The sequence below is a fragment of the Esox lucius genome, chromosome 2 (assembly GCF_011004845.1).
Source record: "Esox lucius isolate fEsoLuc1 chromosome 2, fEsoLuc1.pri, whole genome shotgun sequence".
Classification (NCBI taxonomy): domain Eukaryota; kingdom Metazoa; phylum Chordata; class Actinopteri; order Esociformes; family Esocidae; genus Esox; species Esox lucius.
In genome coordinates this window covers 17,553,408-17,570,996 of record NC_047570.1, presented here as the reverse complement: position 1 = coordinate 17,570,996, position 17,589 = coordinate 17,553,408, and the positions used below count along the sequence as shown (strand labels likewise).

Below are 17,589 nucleotides of genomic sequence, written 5' to 3'. Positions count from 1 at the left end.
TCTTATGCTCCTTGGTTGAAACTGTCACCCACTGTCAGTGATAGTTGACAACCATTCTATGAAGTTGTTCCCATTGAACATCATTAGCTGACATTTGGAACACTAGCAAATAAATAAAAATAGAAATGTATTTAAAGAACTGTTCCTTTGTGCCACCCTCCGAGATGTCACCTGTAACTCTTCAAACGATTTAGGCTGAGGTGACAGCAAAAATGTATTGTATTTAGACATGCCATGCCTCGCCTTCAAAGGAGATGCTGAAATAATGTGACAGAATTTGGTCTCTTCTCCCACTTCTCAGTTTTGATCCTTGTTTGTTTTCTTTTAAGAAACTGATTGAAGATTTCTAACAGTGACATGCAAAGCCTGGAGGTTTTCACAAAGGAAACATCTAGGTTTTAGCTTTGGTTTGCTACTCATACTGCTATAGTGTTGTACCCTTATGTAAGGTCCTTTAATACTGGTACAGTACAATCTATTGATCACTCACAAGGAGGAAATGGTGAATATGACCTATTTCAAGCTGTTGATGTACACATCAGGTTATATTTCTGTTGAATTGATGTCACAGAGGCTGTGATAAACAGAATAATTATACTCATAATTACATAGAGTTACTCTCTAACAGTGTAGCTCCACTACTAATTCTGTATTACACATACTGGCCAATAGCAACACATTTGTCACCTGTCAAAAAAATAGAAACCAATATTGAGCTTGTTCGTTTGATGTACACGTCAAATTATGTCACCCTACTTCCTTAAGATTTATGCACCCTCAAGGGCCAGGTTAAATGGGAATCCCTAAATGCAATGGGTTACAAGTCATAATAGATTAACTTTAATCCTGATGTTTTGTAAACATGATTTGTCAAATCCTCCTAAAAACCAATACATTTTCATTTAAATTCCAGTCAATTCAGGAAGTAGATATACATTTGTAATATTTTCAATGCTTTTCCATTTAGAAATATTGAAATCTGGTTCCTTTACTGAATTTACTGAAGTTTACATGGAATTTACCCCAAAATTATTCTAGGCACTATAAATGTTTCAATTTTGCAAGCAGTTTCTCAGAGCTGAGGGGAGAATTACAGAAGCATCATGCTTTTATAATTTACTCATATTCCACATGAGGGAAAAGTCCCATAGCACCTTTAATGTAAGTTAATTTAACAGCCTGTCAATGCAGTCCTGCTGGTCTAAATGTACACATTCTTTCATTAATGAACATTTAACTTGTCTGATGTATTGTACTGCATAATTCTTTTTCCTATTTTTGAAAATAAAATATACACAAGATGGCACAATGATAACCAGAAAAGCCAATGAGTTTTAGCAGGAACTCAACACTCAGTCGACAATATAACACAGATCTGGATAGTAAATGAAAACTATTAGTGAAATAAGTGAGAAGTTAATGTTTCTCAATACTTTTCATTGATGCTGGACAGTAAAGAGCTTCACACCACCTGACTTTCTACCTCAACCATAATAAATACCAAGGATCAAGTCTCAACAGCACATCAGCTATTTTGTACTGTATTACCAAAGTTTATTTACATGTTAGCAAGACTGCAATGGAAACAATGATTCAAATCCATTGTATTGCTCTCCAACTACAGACAGAAGATTAAAGGGAAAGTGATTATGGATTACAATATATTTAAAGAGACAAACACTTCAATGGAAGTAGAGGACATATCCAAAATAATAAAACACCTATCTACTAGTGGAAGGATAGTGAAGATATTTCCATGATTTTGCACACTTGGGAGTACAGGTTCATAGATCAAGGAAAGCATTAACATTCAGAGTTTTTTGTTAATCTTTTGACACTACAGAAATCAATCCCATGGGTATACAACTGGTCCAAAATACACCAACAAAGGCATTGCCTTTATCTGAACCCATCTCCCTGTAATGTGTGCATATTACTGTAGTATAAAACGACTTAAACAGAAAGCACATCCTTTAGAATCCAGACATCAAAAACATTCTTCACACTGTGTACTAGTTTAACTTTCATTGAAAGCTTACAACCAAATTTGACGAGAGTAAAATCTTGCAGTTAAAAGAAATGCTTGTTTTTCAAATGCCAAATCTTAAACATATAGCACATCTCATCTCAATCTGGTCAAGGAAAGTCAATGTAAAGAATATGGGGACGAGAAATACATTTCAGTAATATGCAGTATTCTTAATTTCAGATGAGAAGAGTTTTTCTGTTTTACAGCCAAAGCAAGAGGTCCAGTTACATTTTGTCCTCGACTCCAAGGCTCCCATTTCCTTCAGTGTCAGGACTATTGGGAATGCAGCTGTTGTCTGGGGAGTGATGTGGGCCTTCAGGTGGACTTTGAGTGGACGGAGTGTTTTCCTTTGCCTCCACATTATCAGTCACCTCTTGGTCAATAACCTTTATGGGCGGGAGGGGCTGTAGGGAAGCGCTGACCTCTTCAGTGTCATCCAAACTCTCAGATGCTGGTTTGTCTAATGACTCACGTAAACACACTGCATCTCCAGCTATCTCACAGGCCCTAGAACTAGTCACTGGCTGCTCCTCCCTCAACTCTCCCTTAACTGAGGTTTCCATGGGGCCCGATTGTGAGGACTGCTCTACTCGCTGCTGCTCCTTCTCCACTGAGCCTTCTATGATGGTCTCTCTATCCACAAGCTCTGATTGCAAAGACTGGTCCTCCTCAGCTGAAATTTCCATGGGTGTTTCTGGCTCTGTAGCTTGTGTAACAGCCTGGCCCTGATCTGCTACAGAGATCTGCATAAGCCCCTGCACTTCTGCCTCATCTAGCTGGTTAACAGTTGAATCATCATTGTCTAGTAGAATAACATCACATCTTCCTGACTTCTGGGTATCAACATGCATAACCTCAAGCCCATCCTCTTTTTCAGCTGCTTGGTTAATACACAAGACATCAGAGGCCTCCTTTAATCTGGGGAAAATGGGGAGGTTATAAGAACTTAAATGACTCCAGTAATGGAAAAAATAATTTTGTCTAAAAATCTTTTTATTTTAAATGTATATATAAAAATACCTGGGGAGTTGGTCAAACGCTCCACTCATCTTGGCAGTTTCAACTTCCTATTAAAAATACATGCATATTTAACAATAGTATACACAGTCATGCAAAAGATGACAGAATAAGTAAACCATTAACAAGAAAAGTATACCTGATTATCAGGGAGCATCAGAGCAGACGTTCCTTGTTCGTTTCTAAAACATAAAATTACAACACAAAGCCATTAAATGTAGAACCCTCTTGACACATTTCATTATTTTAAATACCTTCATGACATGTGAAACTCAATAGCATTAAAATTCCAATTAATCAAAAAAAACCTTGTCCAGATAATTACTTTAACAAAACAGGAATAATTATCAAATAGCATTGAATTGTGTGTATTATCTCAGGTGAAATAGCCCATAGAAGGAGGAGCCTAATACTTGATCTCATTTGTATTGTTTTTTAGTTCACTTTCAGAGGAATGCAACAAATTGCAAATTCTTGCTATTGAGTTAGTTCAATTACTTAACTCCAACAAATTTGCCATTAAACTCACGAGGTCACATCCAATTAGCTCAGATAAGTTTTTTTGTAATTGAAATCAACAGAAGTCAAGTTAGCTACTTGCAAGTAATGGAACTGATTTGCCACTATTCCCTTTTCTCGTCATTTTCACAGAAGTATTGCCATGGCAAAAGATGTGATCCTGGTGCATTGTGGGAAATTTCACCTCGGCGGGTGTACAGCCATGTAGCCTTGCTGCAAGGGAGTAGAAATGATCCATGAGAATGAATTTTGTGAGGTTGACTACGACATGTTCACTACAACAATCGTAATTGAGTCTAGATATATGCATCTTTAAAATCTGGCCATAATTTGTGGAATCTTATTAAAAAACAATTCATAGCTCTAGTAGCTGCCAAGGTGCTTAATTTGATAACAGCTGATGTTAGAACAGAATAGATTATTAGGTTCACCAGCCATAGTCTGCCTCAAAAGTGCCAAAAGCCATGGAATTGGAGGCTACATTTTTCATTGAAATTCGTGGCGAGCACAAAGGAATGACATTTTGGACTAAATAGACAACAGAGAATGTTTACTGTTAATAGAAAAGGTTTTTGTCATGTTTCATTTTGCCATTTGAAAAGAGATTCCAGGGGCTGGGAGCAAGTTTACCTATAAAATACATTGAGGAATCCTAGGACTATGACATAGTAACTGATTATAACCAGTCATGTTGACTATAGGACAAGCCATAGGAAAGGGAGTTGTATGAAGGTGTCCATGTTTTTGTTGAATGTAAAAAAATAAGAATTTGTCTCTCTTTTCCAACTGCTTTATAATAAACATACTCGAAACACAATCATATTTCTGGCACTCATTCAACTGGAATTGTTTACTGGTAATAATGCCAAAGCTTCCACTTGGATTGGGAGGGTCCTGTGTCACACAACGCCGCGGTTGTTGGGATCGATACCAACTGGGGAACAATACTAAAAGTAAATATATGAACTCACTACTTTAAGACCGCTAAATGACCTAAATGATTTCGAAATATCTTCAAAAATCATAGGTCAGGAAATCTCAAGTTTTACTAGTGCCCCCCCCCCCCCATCTCCATCTCCAGCATTGAGTGGGTAGATACTCACCCTCGTATGCCGTCATCTACAGCACCACCTTCTCCTGCAATGTAACATGCAGCCATGCATAATTAATTATGTAAACCAAAAGCAGTTCAAACATCTCGTAGTGTAAAAAGTGCTCAACCTCATACCTTTCTCTAGTATGACCTTACAGACGTGGAGGGGTCGGTCAATCAAATGCTTGCTCATGAGGTCACTTCCATGTGCATCCGCCAGGAAGTCACAGTTCAGACAGACAAGAGTTAAATTCCTGAAAGACAGTAGGTACTGGTACATTAATGCTAAACCTAATGCAATAATAAACATGTAGAGTTCCTAATTGGTGCAATAATAAATAAGGTTATAAACATAGCCACGAGGCTTGATTTGAGACCAAATTTGTTTAGAGCACATACCTTAGTACAACTGGGATTTTCCGCATTTTCCGGAATCTCTCTTTTGAAATGGCACTATGAAATCTGACATAAAAAGGGTTTATATTAAAAATAAACACCTCAACAGTGCATACATAACTTTATCTTCAAATCTGATATTCAAGGAGCTTTACCTTATCATATGGTTTCCAAAAGACGTTTTGCAACTAGTCCGATATTTGCATGCGCCACAAATTGCAACCATGGGATAGTGACTATAGAAGTCATCAACCTCAGTGTAGCACTCAATGCAGGTGTGTCTTCTTTCACCAACACTAAAAAAGTAGAGAAAATTAACTGGGCTAATCATTATAACCCCTACATTAGAAGTAATATAAGTACTATTACCTACAGGAAAGCATATTCTCACATGGATTATTTATAAAAGTTTCTTGATTAGTGAAATTCCTAACCAACATTAAGTAACTTGTGCAGCGTGACCGATGTAATTGATTGCATACATTTAGCACCTATAGTAAAGCATTAGTAAAGCATTTGAATGGGGAAGGAAATGAATGAGCCACTAGAAAGCTGGGGATGATTAAGTGACCACAATGATATGAGAACCAGACAGATTGGAAATGTGGCCAGGATACCAGGGTTAATACTACACTACTACTCTTATGAAGTGCCACTTCAATCACCACAGAAATTCAGGACAACCGTTTAACATCCCATCAGAAGTAGGGCAATGTCCCCTTCAACTCCCTGGGGCACTTGGAGTAGATTTCTACCCCAAAGTGAAGATTTCCCCATACTGGCCAAGGAGCAGGGTGACAGTTTTAGCAAAATGTCTGGTCCATATCATGACGAAAGTAACAAACTGATAGACCCACCTGAGGCTCTTCAGCGCATGGTTGTTCTTCTGCTGCTTAAGTCGCTTCTTGCTGACTGTGACTTTGCCTTTCCCTCCACTGGAGCTCTGAGTGAGAGATTTACTGCTCTGAGCTTTTATACTGGCTGCTGTCATGCCTGGGACCTCTGGTATGACACTCACACTGGATTTCTCAGTAGCACGGGCAGAAGCAGGAGAAGGCCCTGACAGAGAGGCCCGGATAGTCACCTGAAATATGTAAAAATAAATATTTGTAATAACAACTTTACAATCCATGTAAATTAGGGTTATTTTGTGGTACCCACTGATATTGAGTTGTAGATAATTAGTAAAGAGGTACTGAGACTTAGGTTCCATTTTTAGACTAGAAGTGATGAACTGCTTATGGCCTCACCCATGAAGTGGGCTGTATGCACAATACAGATGAAATATAAATGCTAATGTGCAATTAGCGACAGAGACATGTATTAGACCCTTAGGACAGTTATGGTCATGTGAGGTTGATATACTGTAGTGGGCTTGGCTGATATACAGTCAAATGTCTACTGGCTTCCTGGTATTAGTTGTCTGGGAACAAACATCAACGACAAATAACAAGCCTTGTAGCAGGGAAGGTCTAGTCTGTATAAGTAAGACGTCTTACCTTCTGTATACTAATGATATGGTTGATATACTCGGCTGTGACTTGTATGGTAGTTGAACGTGGTAGAACAGGCCAGTTTGGCCTCTTCCATTGTAAACTATGTGCTTTGGCCTTTTCCACTTGGTGTCCTGTGTTTAATTTATACACTTTGATAATATCCCACCTTCCAATTTAACAAGATGTAGTCCTACACAAAAGGATAAAAAGACAAACCTTTGTTCCAGGAGGAAGACCTTCCAGGGCTTTGGGTTTTCGGAAAGTCTTATGGTGCTGAGTCTTATGATCCACTCTCTCTTTGTAGGTCAGGAAATTCAGCCGGCATTTACCACAACGATTAATCCCTTTTTTCTGGTGAATTGACAACAGAAAAGAGCACAAGTTAAAAAAACATCTGAATAGATACTCAGTGGTCAGTTCATTAGGTTTGTTCTAGAACACCTTTAGTACTGGGTCAGACACAGCTTTGCCAGCAGAAAAGCCTGAAACCTAGGAGCAAGGGCTATACAAGGTATCTGCAATGTTTCCCACAGATGTTGGTTCATGCTGAAGGAATGGTATCACACAATCGTTGCATATTGTATTGTGCTGTGAACAGCCCATTCATCTCATCCCCAAGATCCGGTATTAGGTTAAGGTTTGGGGCTTGCACAGGTCACTCAAGAAAACCAAACCAGAATTTCAGACCAGTTGTTGTTTATTCACTATTGAATTTAAATGTTGGGGATTTAATTTTTTTAGGTGATTGGTTTGGAACTCTGTGGTTGTCTGCCGGTCAACCACAAGTTGTTCATCTCCAAGACGCAGTTCTGGACTCTACTGTGGCATTTGTCTGTTTGTGGCCAACTCTTATCCTTTGACCTCACTTATCAACAAGCTGTTTTCACCCATAGAACAGAGTTTTGTTTTAGCACCATTCTCTCTAAACCGTAGACACTGCCTAGAAGGGCAGCCATTTCTGAAATACTAGACATGATACACCAGCAGTGTTCAACATTAAATGATGGCCTGCTGGCCCGGGGCCAGTAAGACCTAACGTCGAGCCAGTAGACAAAGAGTTAGGGCCAGTGCTCAATTTCCCCATTTAAATTTATAGTATCGTATTAAAACGTCACTCTTCCTGCTTCCATATTTGTTCTCGCATTAAAATGCATCTGTTGCATTCTTCTCCCCCTTCGGTGTGGTACAGTACCGGTGTCGTCATTTTGACCAGAGGTATTCGATGGCTCAAATGTTTTGACCAATCATAGTTCATAGTGAATTCTACAGCAGGACACAAATGTTATCGTATGAGGCAAAGCAAAAGCGATATAAAAAAAGAACAGGTTCCATGGGTCGAAAACGATAATGGCAAGGGATGTGCGTTCCCGACGAAAGCGCATAAAGCAGGGTCATTTATTAGGGGAATGAACAACTACAGAAAACCTGCTCTTAAGTCCATGCAGCATGTCGCGTGTATTGTGGCCAAATGACAGTCTGTGAATATGGATAGAGAAACCATATGAACATGGCTTGTTGACAGTAAGTGTTGTGTTAACTACGCCTGCCTAAGTGATTGCTAGCAGTGACACACATGAAGCCGGCCAACCAAATAGTGCACATACTGTATTGCGCCATATTTATGTTACCATAAATCAATTATTTTATTATCAAGCTTATATGCCAAATCAAATAAGCAAGCATCTTCATGAAAAGATGATAATGATATTTATAGTAGGTAATATTTTGATAACCATTTATTAACAAGTAATATGCGTTGCATCATATTTATGTAAACAGCAATTGGTTGTATCAGCCCTGTCTCATATCACATGCAAATCTGTGGTATAAATCAATATTCTGATATGATATTTACATACTATATATATATATATATATATATATATATATATATATATAAATAATTCAGTTTGGGCCAGTAAAAATACAGTCTGGGCCAGTAGATTTCAGACCAACTGGCCTAACGAGAAAAAAAGTTTGCGTTGGACCCTGCACACCTGGCACTGATGATCAGACAAAGCTCAAAGCCTTTATGTCACTAGTCTTGCACATTTTAACATTCACTTAAACAATAACAGAAAGCCTTGATGCCGTTCTCTTCTACATAACATCCTCGACTTACTGTCTACAGAAGAGATTCTGTGAACATCACTGGAGTATCTAATAAACTGGTCACTGTATGTAGGCAGAAAACAGCTGTTCTTGGAAAAGTATATTGTCGCAAGACAATTCCATTAGGTGCTTTGTTGGTTACCACTGGCTAAATCATATAAAACCTGGACGTTTCTAAATGTTGCTTGAGGTTTTATGAAAAAGCCTTCCTGTTTTGTGTGTACAATATATGCAGGTAGGACTCTATTGCAGACATTCAGGTAGTTGTGCATATTAGTTAGCCAGCTAGCTAACTTCATACCAATCCTTTTTAGAGTAGGACCACTGTGGGTCACAGCTGTAAACATTCTCATTGAGGTCCAAGGGCAGGGTTAACTCTTCTTCTAGGCTTCATTTGGCTTAACCTGGTTACTAACAATGGCACCCATGTTTTCCATCAGTCAATACACTACTTAAGCAGTTGTGGACAGTACCTAGATAAGTAGATTGAATATTGGATTGATTTTAGTTGACCTCAGTGCCAGAGTTAGGTGCAGAGGTCCAAGCTCCTGACTCTACACCACACATGTAGAGAAATGTGTCATGGTTAACTGAGGTATCACACTGATTATACTTATAGACAACACATCCAGCGCAAAACGGAAGAAGTTAATCATGAAAGTCCCAGACTGCATCTTTAATTGGAGGTTTTCTTAAAAGCATCCAGACCTCAGCCTGTCACCTTTCAGGAGTTGAACCAGCAGTTAACTGACATGGCACTACAACGTGTTCACTGTCATTCAGAACATGGGTCACATCAACAACAAAAAACATACTTCTTGATCTTGGAAAGTTATCTGTTATACTTCACAATAGAACAATGTAATGAATCTTCTTACCTGATGCTTCATATAGTGCTGCATGTAGACATGGCCACTTTTTAAAACTTTAAGACAGAAAGGACAAAGGAGATCCTTTGTGTTTTCATGCACGGTACGAAAGTGTATGTCCACATCAGTAAAAAATGACGACCTGTAGTTGCAGACCTGTAAAAGTATTACAATGAATAATAAAAATACCATTCAGGAGAGCAGTTCAATTAAGTTGAAAAATGACTGCTGCTATTAAATGTTTATATCCAGATTGTAGTGACAGGACATGTCTAACTGTGAATCACTCTTAACCACAGATGTAAAATATGATTCATATTTTACCTGGCAGACATAGGGCATCTCACCGGGCTTGTGATTATCTTTCATGTGTTCCAGGAGCACTTGCTCAGACTCAAAGGCCAATTCACAGATCTTGCAATTGGCTACAAACAGACAAGAAACAGTTACTGATCTAGAAGGTCAGTGTAGTTATGAATATGGAGAAACAGTATGGCCTACAATTGTTGCCCTTAATTAGGATTCATTGAAATGATCGAATGCAGAATTAAGTATGAGCAATGTCTGGAATCAATTCATTCCACAGATGTCTCCAAACACTGATAAACTAAGCTATTGCCTAAAAACTCTGACATTATTCTTTCAAGATAAGCTCTTGCAAACATGGTTGTCTATTTTTAAGCCTACCTTTGAAAGAAAATGTGATCATAACGCTAAAATCTTTAAATTGTATAAAATACTGTAATTGGCCCCAAAATGTTTAACATACAATAGAACCCAGTACTTCATATATTTATAGTATTATATAAGTATTTTTTGCTCATCTTAACCAAGAGTCAATCATTTCATATCCCACTGTAAACAATGTGAATGAATACTCTTTATAGTAAAAGGAATTGGTCCATTCAGGTTAGTTGCCATCAACCAGTGAGCCTACTTGAGGATTCAACCATGCTGTGTGCACTCTCCACGTGGCACTGCAGCTGGAATGGGGTGGAGTACTGCCGGTAGCAGTGTTGGCAGGTAGTGTGGCTTTCCCAGCTCTCGCTGTTCTGTTTCTCCAGCTCGAGGTGGTGCTTCATATGGTTCATGAACCTACAGCAGTCAAAGCAAGGAGCAGGATAGGACATCCATAGCGATGTAGCATCAGAAACCACATAAAAGCAATACAAAAATAGATATAAACAGTGCTGTTACTTTTAACTGAAGCTGTACTTCAGATCCCCATGGTACTGGAAAATGAAAGAATTTAGAGCCCATTTTCCTTTACCTTCATTCTAAGCATGCATAATGGCCATTTTAATATCACCAATAACACACATCTTTTTGCTTTTCCTAATGTGGTGCACCATGACTGCAAAGACCTTCAATTCCTCTACCTGCCACCACTGCCCTGACAAGGCAAGGCCAATTTTTCAGTCAGCACATTCTGCTACCTCAGCTCCCCTAACAGGGAATTTAATGCAGACAAACTATGACCTCTGCTGCCAGATTGGGTTCATTACAAACGTGTCAGCCCATTAAAAGGAGCTTACAGAGGCTTTTCTTGCAGCATTCTGAAGCAAAGTTATTTAATCAAAGGAGTCTTTCTTAGACCACCTAAACTGGCACCAATTATTCATCGCTGGTCCCAAGTGGGGGAATGGGTTTATAACATCATTCATTTTGGGAAGAATGCTGTATTATGGACAAAAACACTTTACATCTCCTCTCCCCCAGCAACGTTAATCGCTTTTCATGGGCAAAAAGGGATCTTCATATAGCAGTTCGACATCAATCAACAAATAGCATTTCAAAGCATCATAACAGCACACTGCAAACCAGAGGATTATACAGTGGCCTCTAGAACTACTGGAATCCTCAGGAAATATGAACAAAAGGCTGTGAACATTTTTGTTCATCAGCTTTATCTTGCACTCAAAAATGAATCAAACCTGTGTGAAAATTCATCCCGTAATGTTTTTTGAAGTAGAAGGAATTGGATTTGATACCATTCCTTCATACACAAACTCTCCAGCTGGTCCTACCTAGTGTACTTCATAAAAGCTCACCCCACATTTTCAATGGGATTTCAGTCAGAAGACTGATGGCAACTGCGAAAGCTTGATCCTTTGGTTAGTGAACAATTTTAGGGGGATTTGGATTGTTGTCCTGATGGAAGCACCAACGGCCCCATTTTGGATGACAATCTCTTGGTACTTGGAGACCATGTTTGCATGTATCCTAAAATGTTTCCCAATGCTTTTAAAAGTACAACTGCCACAAAACATCCCAGATCAACCACTGTACCTCACTGGGTATCAGGTTCTTTTCTGCATGAACATGGCTCTTTTCAGGCTAAAACCAACCTCTGCTGTTTGTTTTATTCCCATGAGACCATAGAACCAGGAGCCAACTCTAGTTCCAAGGACATTTATCAAACTCCAGTGGTCTCAACAAGTATTAATATGCACAAATCTTTGTGAGATCCATGTGCTAGATTATTTATCAATATGAACTTGCTTGACAATTTGCTTAAGAATGCGCATACTCATGGTTTATGCTTTGCGTAAATGTATGAACAATGCAAAGTGGTGGAATAAAGGAAAGGCTTCTGAAATGTAGACTAATTAGGAAAATACGTTTTCAATGTGTGACTTGAAAATGTAAGAACAATTCATTGTTTTGATTTAATAGTTTTTTTCATTGTTAATTCATGCAGGCTATGGTATTTTATGCAATTTGAAGTCAGTTCATTGGTAATAATTCAATGTAGAGTAATTTGTTAAAATATAGACAGGCGTAAAACCCTTGCTGAATTATTCTAATAACACTGAAAATGTTTAATGAAGTTAAGTTGTTTGATAAAATCCCTATTTATGCATAAGCATTCTCAATTCAATTTGCAAGTACAAATGTTTCTATGCACGATTAATAATTGAGACCCCTGGGGTCTGGCAACCCAAGAAACCCTCAAAATAACTTGATAGCATGAAGGGGGCTTCAAATTGTAGTTTTGTACACTTGGTGACCTCACTGCTCCAGTAGTTTACATTTCATTATTGTAGTGGAGATGGACATTTTCAGGTGTGAAGTTACCTTATTATAGCCATTGCCTAATTTGTTAAGGCCAACAATCTTGGCTAATTTCATTTGAGTGTTGTTTGGCCCTTTCCAAGGATGACTATGATGACTATGTTTTATCATGTGCATCACCGCATATTTATACCCCAGTGAAACAAGATGTCATGGATGACCACTTAGAAGTTGCCAAAGACTCAGATGACCTTCAAAATGTTAAACCTTTAACTTGGAGACAATTTTTTTTCTTTGAACAATTTTCACTCAATTGAAAGTTTAGACTGATATGGTATTTTGAGTGTTAGATCAAGCTGATGAAAAACAATGATATATTTATCTAGGGTGACAATAATTCTGGAGGTCATTGTAATAAGAACGGAGATTGATCTACCCAGGCTTTTAAAGAGCTATCTTCAGTTTGTATCACATTTCAGCTTTTGCTTCAACTGCAATACATTTGTGGAAAACTTTAGTTGTTCTTGGCGATATCCCAAGTTGGCAAATGTATCTCACATTGTAGTATACTCAGTGGGGTGATGTATTGATCAAAGCCTGGATGATGCATCCATTATCAAGTAGACAGACCAAATAACCGTTTTCAGCAATACATCATCACAGAAAATAAAACAGCAGAGCTGCACACCAAGCAAAAACCAGAGACTGCTGCATGAATGATGGCCAATACAAAGTGTAGTTACCTGACGTTATTCTTGAGTACTTTCAAACAGCTCTGACACTTGAATGTAGTTGGGGTCTTCTGCTGCTGTGATTTTGGTTTTTCTCCCTCAAATCTACCATAGTAGAAGTCTGTGACAAGCATGATGCGCTTGCTTGCAAAAAGGTAAGTAGACTTTGGGGTTGTTGGGAAGACACACTCCACCAGCTGAGGACAGCATTTCTGGAAGGTAATGTAAATTAAAATACACTGATCATGTACAAGTTGCAGAACTCGATATTATATGTCCGTTTTTATATATAGATCTGGTTGATCTATGTACTTTTACAGCAGTGAAGAGTAAATCAAATGTAAAATAAAAACCACAGTTAAAGGAGTTAATTTCATAATGAGAGGCAAACTCACAATCATATGATCTTTCAGAACAATTTGCTGGTAGAAATCAAATTTACACTTCGGACATTTTTTACAAAAATGTGTCCCATTTTCTAATAACTCCTGGGCGTGTGGTGAACCTGCAAAATGATGAAGAACATGAAACATTTAACAGAAAACTATGACAGAACAAATAACAGAGAATCCAACTGAAAATAAATGTATTACCTATGTCATGTTTAGCTTTTTTAGCTGTGCTGTTTTGGTCTTGAGATAAACCTCGTTTGCCGTAGTCTAAGGAGAGAGAATACATTCTTATTTTATGCAGCATTCATATCATCATGAGGCCACACAGAGGGTCAGCAAATATCTCTGGAGCCAACAAGTAAGACCTTTCAGCTTACCCCAGCTATTACCTTTGGTTTGAATGACTGGGGACACAATCTGGAGATTGGTAGAAGTTGAACGGTTGGGCTGGGAAGACAATGCAGCGGGGCCCTGCACATTTGACAAGGTCACTACGTTGTTATTGATCATGTGCACTTGAGGCCTGTGGATAACCCCAGGAATGGGCTTTCCCGGAGTAACCTGCTGCAGAATGTGTTGCTGACCAGCTGATGGAGAAACCTGCTGCAGAATGTGTTGCTGGCCTGGGGCTGGGGTCATCTGCTGCAGAATGTGCTGCTGGCCAGCTGTAAGACCAGAAAAATACATTAAACACAGAAAACAGTAATAGATGTGTGATGTGGCTGTATTCAGACCCTCGATGTTCACTAATTTGTTTTGAGTGTTTGAAGCCAGATTATTTGGAAATGTGTTATCAGTATATATAACCTACTCCCAGACTTTAAAGTAAAAACAAAAAGTTAATAAATATGAAAAAGTTATCAAGATTTCTTAGGTAGCTAAAATGATTTTGAGAATGTAGTGTTTCAAACAAAGTACATTTAAGAAGTAAGGCCTTCAATGTGAACAAAGCTTTTATCATTTTACAAAATGTAAGCACCTAAATTTTTTGTCGCATATGTAATCGAAATTGTAGCACTGTACAGTAGAGCCCTGCATCAGCAATAGTTTGAGGAGAATTGCTTTAATGTTTATATTTAAGTGTTTATTATAAAGTGTTTTTAACACTATTGCTAATCATGACTGATTTTCATAGTGTATTACTTACTTCAGTGGTTCCCAACCAGGGGTACTAGGATCAGTGCTGGTAATTGGCCTATCCAGAAGGGCTACTTCAGAAGACTCCTAAGACCAATGCCTTACTGATAAAATGCATGAGAGGATAATTCAGGGTATTCAGAGCAGGGAAAATACTGCTGGTAGTACAGTAAACAAAGAAGTTGAGGAACCACTAGTTCACTTGATGTGAGTGTAGATAGATGCATAGAATATCTTGTGTATGTCAATGCGTTTATGCAGGGCTCATCTGTATGGTCTAGTTCAGATCAGCAATAGTAATTCAATTAGGCTTAAATTTAAATACAAATATGTAGATACACTTCTCTACTCGCATTTGCGACCAGAACAAATCAACAAGTAAATGTACTTCTCTGGTGAATGTCCGTAGACGCATTTACACATGGGTCAACAGGCGTCCTTTGACTTCTAAACCTTCAACTTGTACATCACTCACTTGATTACAATCCACATTCAGCAACAATATATTTGACTGTAGTGATGAGTGGGGGGGTAGAAGTATTTCACATTACCTTGAGAATTTTACACAATAGAATGTTTAATTGTTGAAGGCTATGCTCTAAAACTCTTGTTCATCACAGTGAAACCCTTATGTTAAAAGTCCAGAAGACTTTTGGTCTCTGTGTGAAAACCTGCTAAAACAAAAAAAGTACTCCTGAACTGACCCAGGCATGCCTGAACTAAGGGATTGAAAACATAGGCAACTACTATTTAATTAATTTAGAGGAATTAGTAGAATTCCCTCAATATGGAGTATGTAGACAAATGAAAAGACTTTCAAAAAGACTTAACAACACAAAAAATGTGAAGATCTTAATACTTTTGACACGCAGTGTTCATTAAATCTACATGACTAACTAAATTAATTGCCACAGAAATATTTGCATAGAAATTAAAAAGTATTATCTTTATATCTTTTTGCCTGCATGCTCCGATGTAGGGAATTAATACTTCTATATTTACCCGGAACTACAGTGAAAGATGTCCCAGGGGGATACTGTTTTCCAAGGGTAGTGATGAAAGCAGAGTTGGCTGATAACTGTGGTGAGGTCACGATGTAACCCTAAGGAAAAAAGGCAATCTGTATTTTACATTTCTACAACAGCATTTGCCAGTGAAGGTTAAAACGTTTACCCTAACAGCAATGTGTTCTTTATAATGTATAAGAAAATTAGGGATGTAGCCATAGCAAAATAAACTACCTGGTTGTTGATAATAATGGGCTGTGGAGATACTGCTGTTAAAGTTCGAGGTACATTGTTCAACCCTTTCTGGGGAACTGGACTCCTAGGGAGATGAGATTGTGGGAAATTTTGTGTCAATGTCACCCTGGAGGCTTCTGATCTTCCAACTCCACTACTTTGAAGTGGCGTGGTCTTGATATTCCTTTGGTTGTTTGCTACAAAGACAGGGCAGATGCATAAATAAGACAAGTTAATTCAATCAAAGCAATCAATAAAGTTTCATGTTTACCAACTTTGTAGAGCATTTAAGGGGTAACTCCCATGGATGTTTCTTGTTTGCAAACTAAAAAAAAACATCCAACTGTGTGGGAGACTTTAGGAATTACAGCACTATCCAGACAAAAATCAAACATACTTGATCTGGTGTTAGTGGTGCCCTTTGGAGTACTGAGCTCCCCAACAAATATAGGTTCATCGTCATCATCATCATGATTGTCGTCATCTAACAAATTAACTTCTGGTGTCTGTTTCTGCCATGGCTCCAGCTCCTCTTCCTCACATTCCATAAAAAGCTCAGACATTGTGAAGCTGAAAATGGATGAAAGAACGGTTAACGACCGCTAGTAACAATAGTTAGTTGTTATTTAGGTAGCAAGTAAAAAGGTATACGCGTAACTATGATGCTGACATTTCAAGCAACAATTTTATTGCCATCTGTGGTTTTAGTGTATTGACTGTAGTAGTACCTAAGTAGCTAGCTAGCAGCAGCTAGGAAAACCTAGGAAATGTTGCTTCACAGCCGTGCATTCGCGCAACTATTGACAACATTTAGTTAGCTAATGTCGGTGTGCATGTTTACTTTCTGTCGAAAATAACTTTTGGAAATGAAACGGTTGCACACCTTTGCCATCTACCCACAACGACAGTTGCTTCTACATTAGCCCAATAGCTAGCTAACTGTTAACGTTAGCTAGCTATAGCCATTATGTGGGCAACCAATCATGGCGTCTGGCGCGACAACACAACGAACATCCATCTCTGTATCCAAATTCATTTTCTGTAATTTATTGTTAGTAAGGTTGGGATTTTAAAACGTTATAAAACAATTCGAATATTGTGAATATATCATTGGTCAGGTTCAGAGTCTGCTTACCGTTCAATTGAAAGTTTAATTAGGTTATTACACCTTAGTATACACGAGAAAGACCTTCCTCCATGGAACGCCTGTGAATATCGTGGTGGCTGCTGGGAAATGTGGGGATTGCGCTTGATGATTCGTTTTACGCGAGATGATTAACTTCTCCTAAATTCTGTTCTTTCAAAAAACGTTATTTAAGTTAAAAACACATGACCCTCTATAGCAGCATTTACAAAGGCTGCTCAATTCTGATATTTTTCCCTCTGATTGAACCAAATATTTATTTCACGTCTAATATTGGTCGTGTTGGAGAACAAACTACAGCAGCCGATTGCACACTAACTGATATACTAACACCTACATAATAAATTAATGCAATATTGTTTCCATATCAGTAACATTATTACCCATGTTACATTGCA

The 17,589-nt window shown here is 38.2% G+C and overlaps 1 protein-coding gene across 7 annotated transcripts; it reads right to left on the bottom strand.

Annotated features, from left to right (window-relative positions):
* Window positions 1–1,509: 1,509 nt before the first annotated feature.
* znf280d (zinc finger protein 280D) lies at window positions 1,510–17,305 on the bottom strand. Of its 7 annotated transcripts, XR_002195604.3 has the most exons (21): window positions 17,183–17,305; window positions 16,445–16,617; window positions 16,048–16,244; window positions 15,809–15,908; window positions 14,047–14,334; window positions 13,871–13,936; window positions 13,673–13,782; window positions 13,290–13,489; window positions 10,469–10,626; window positions 9,856–9,956; window positions 9,541–9,687; window positions 6,767–6,901; window positions 5,912–6,138; window positions 5,210–5,350; window positions 5,058–5,120; window positions 4,794–4,912; window positions 4,669–4,702; window positions 3,750–3,778; window positions 3,186–3,228; window positions 3,050–3,096; window positions 2,896–2,947 (listed from the first exon to the last, which is right to left on the bottom strand). XR_002195604.3 is itself a non-coding variant. In XM_010880257.5 (20 exons), the coding sequence occupies exons 2-20, from the start codon at window positions 16,608–16,610 to the stop codon at window positions 2,254–2,256; spliced, it is 3,036 nt and encodes a 1,011-aa protein (XP_010878559.2). In that variant the 5' UTR covers window positions 16,611–16,617; window positions 17,183–17,303; the 3' UTR covers window positions 1,510–2,253. The 7 variants fall into 7 exon arrangements, 5 of the variants coding, with proteins under 5 accessions (XP_010878559.2, XP_010878588.2, XP_010878568.2 ...); XM_010880257.5 differs by lacking the exon at window positions 3,750–3,778 and having other exon boundaries at window positions 1,510–2,947; window positions 17,183–17,303; XM_010880286.4 differs by lacking the exon at window positions 3,750–3,778 and having other exon boundaries at window positions 1,510–2,947; window positions 14,059–14,334; window positions 17,183–17,302.
* Window positions 17,306–17,589: the final 284 nt, after the last annotated feature.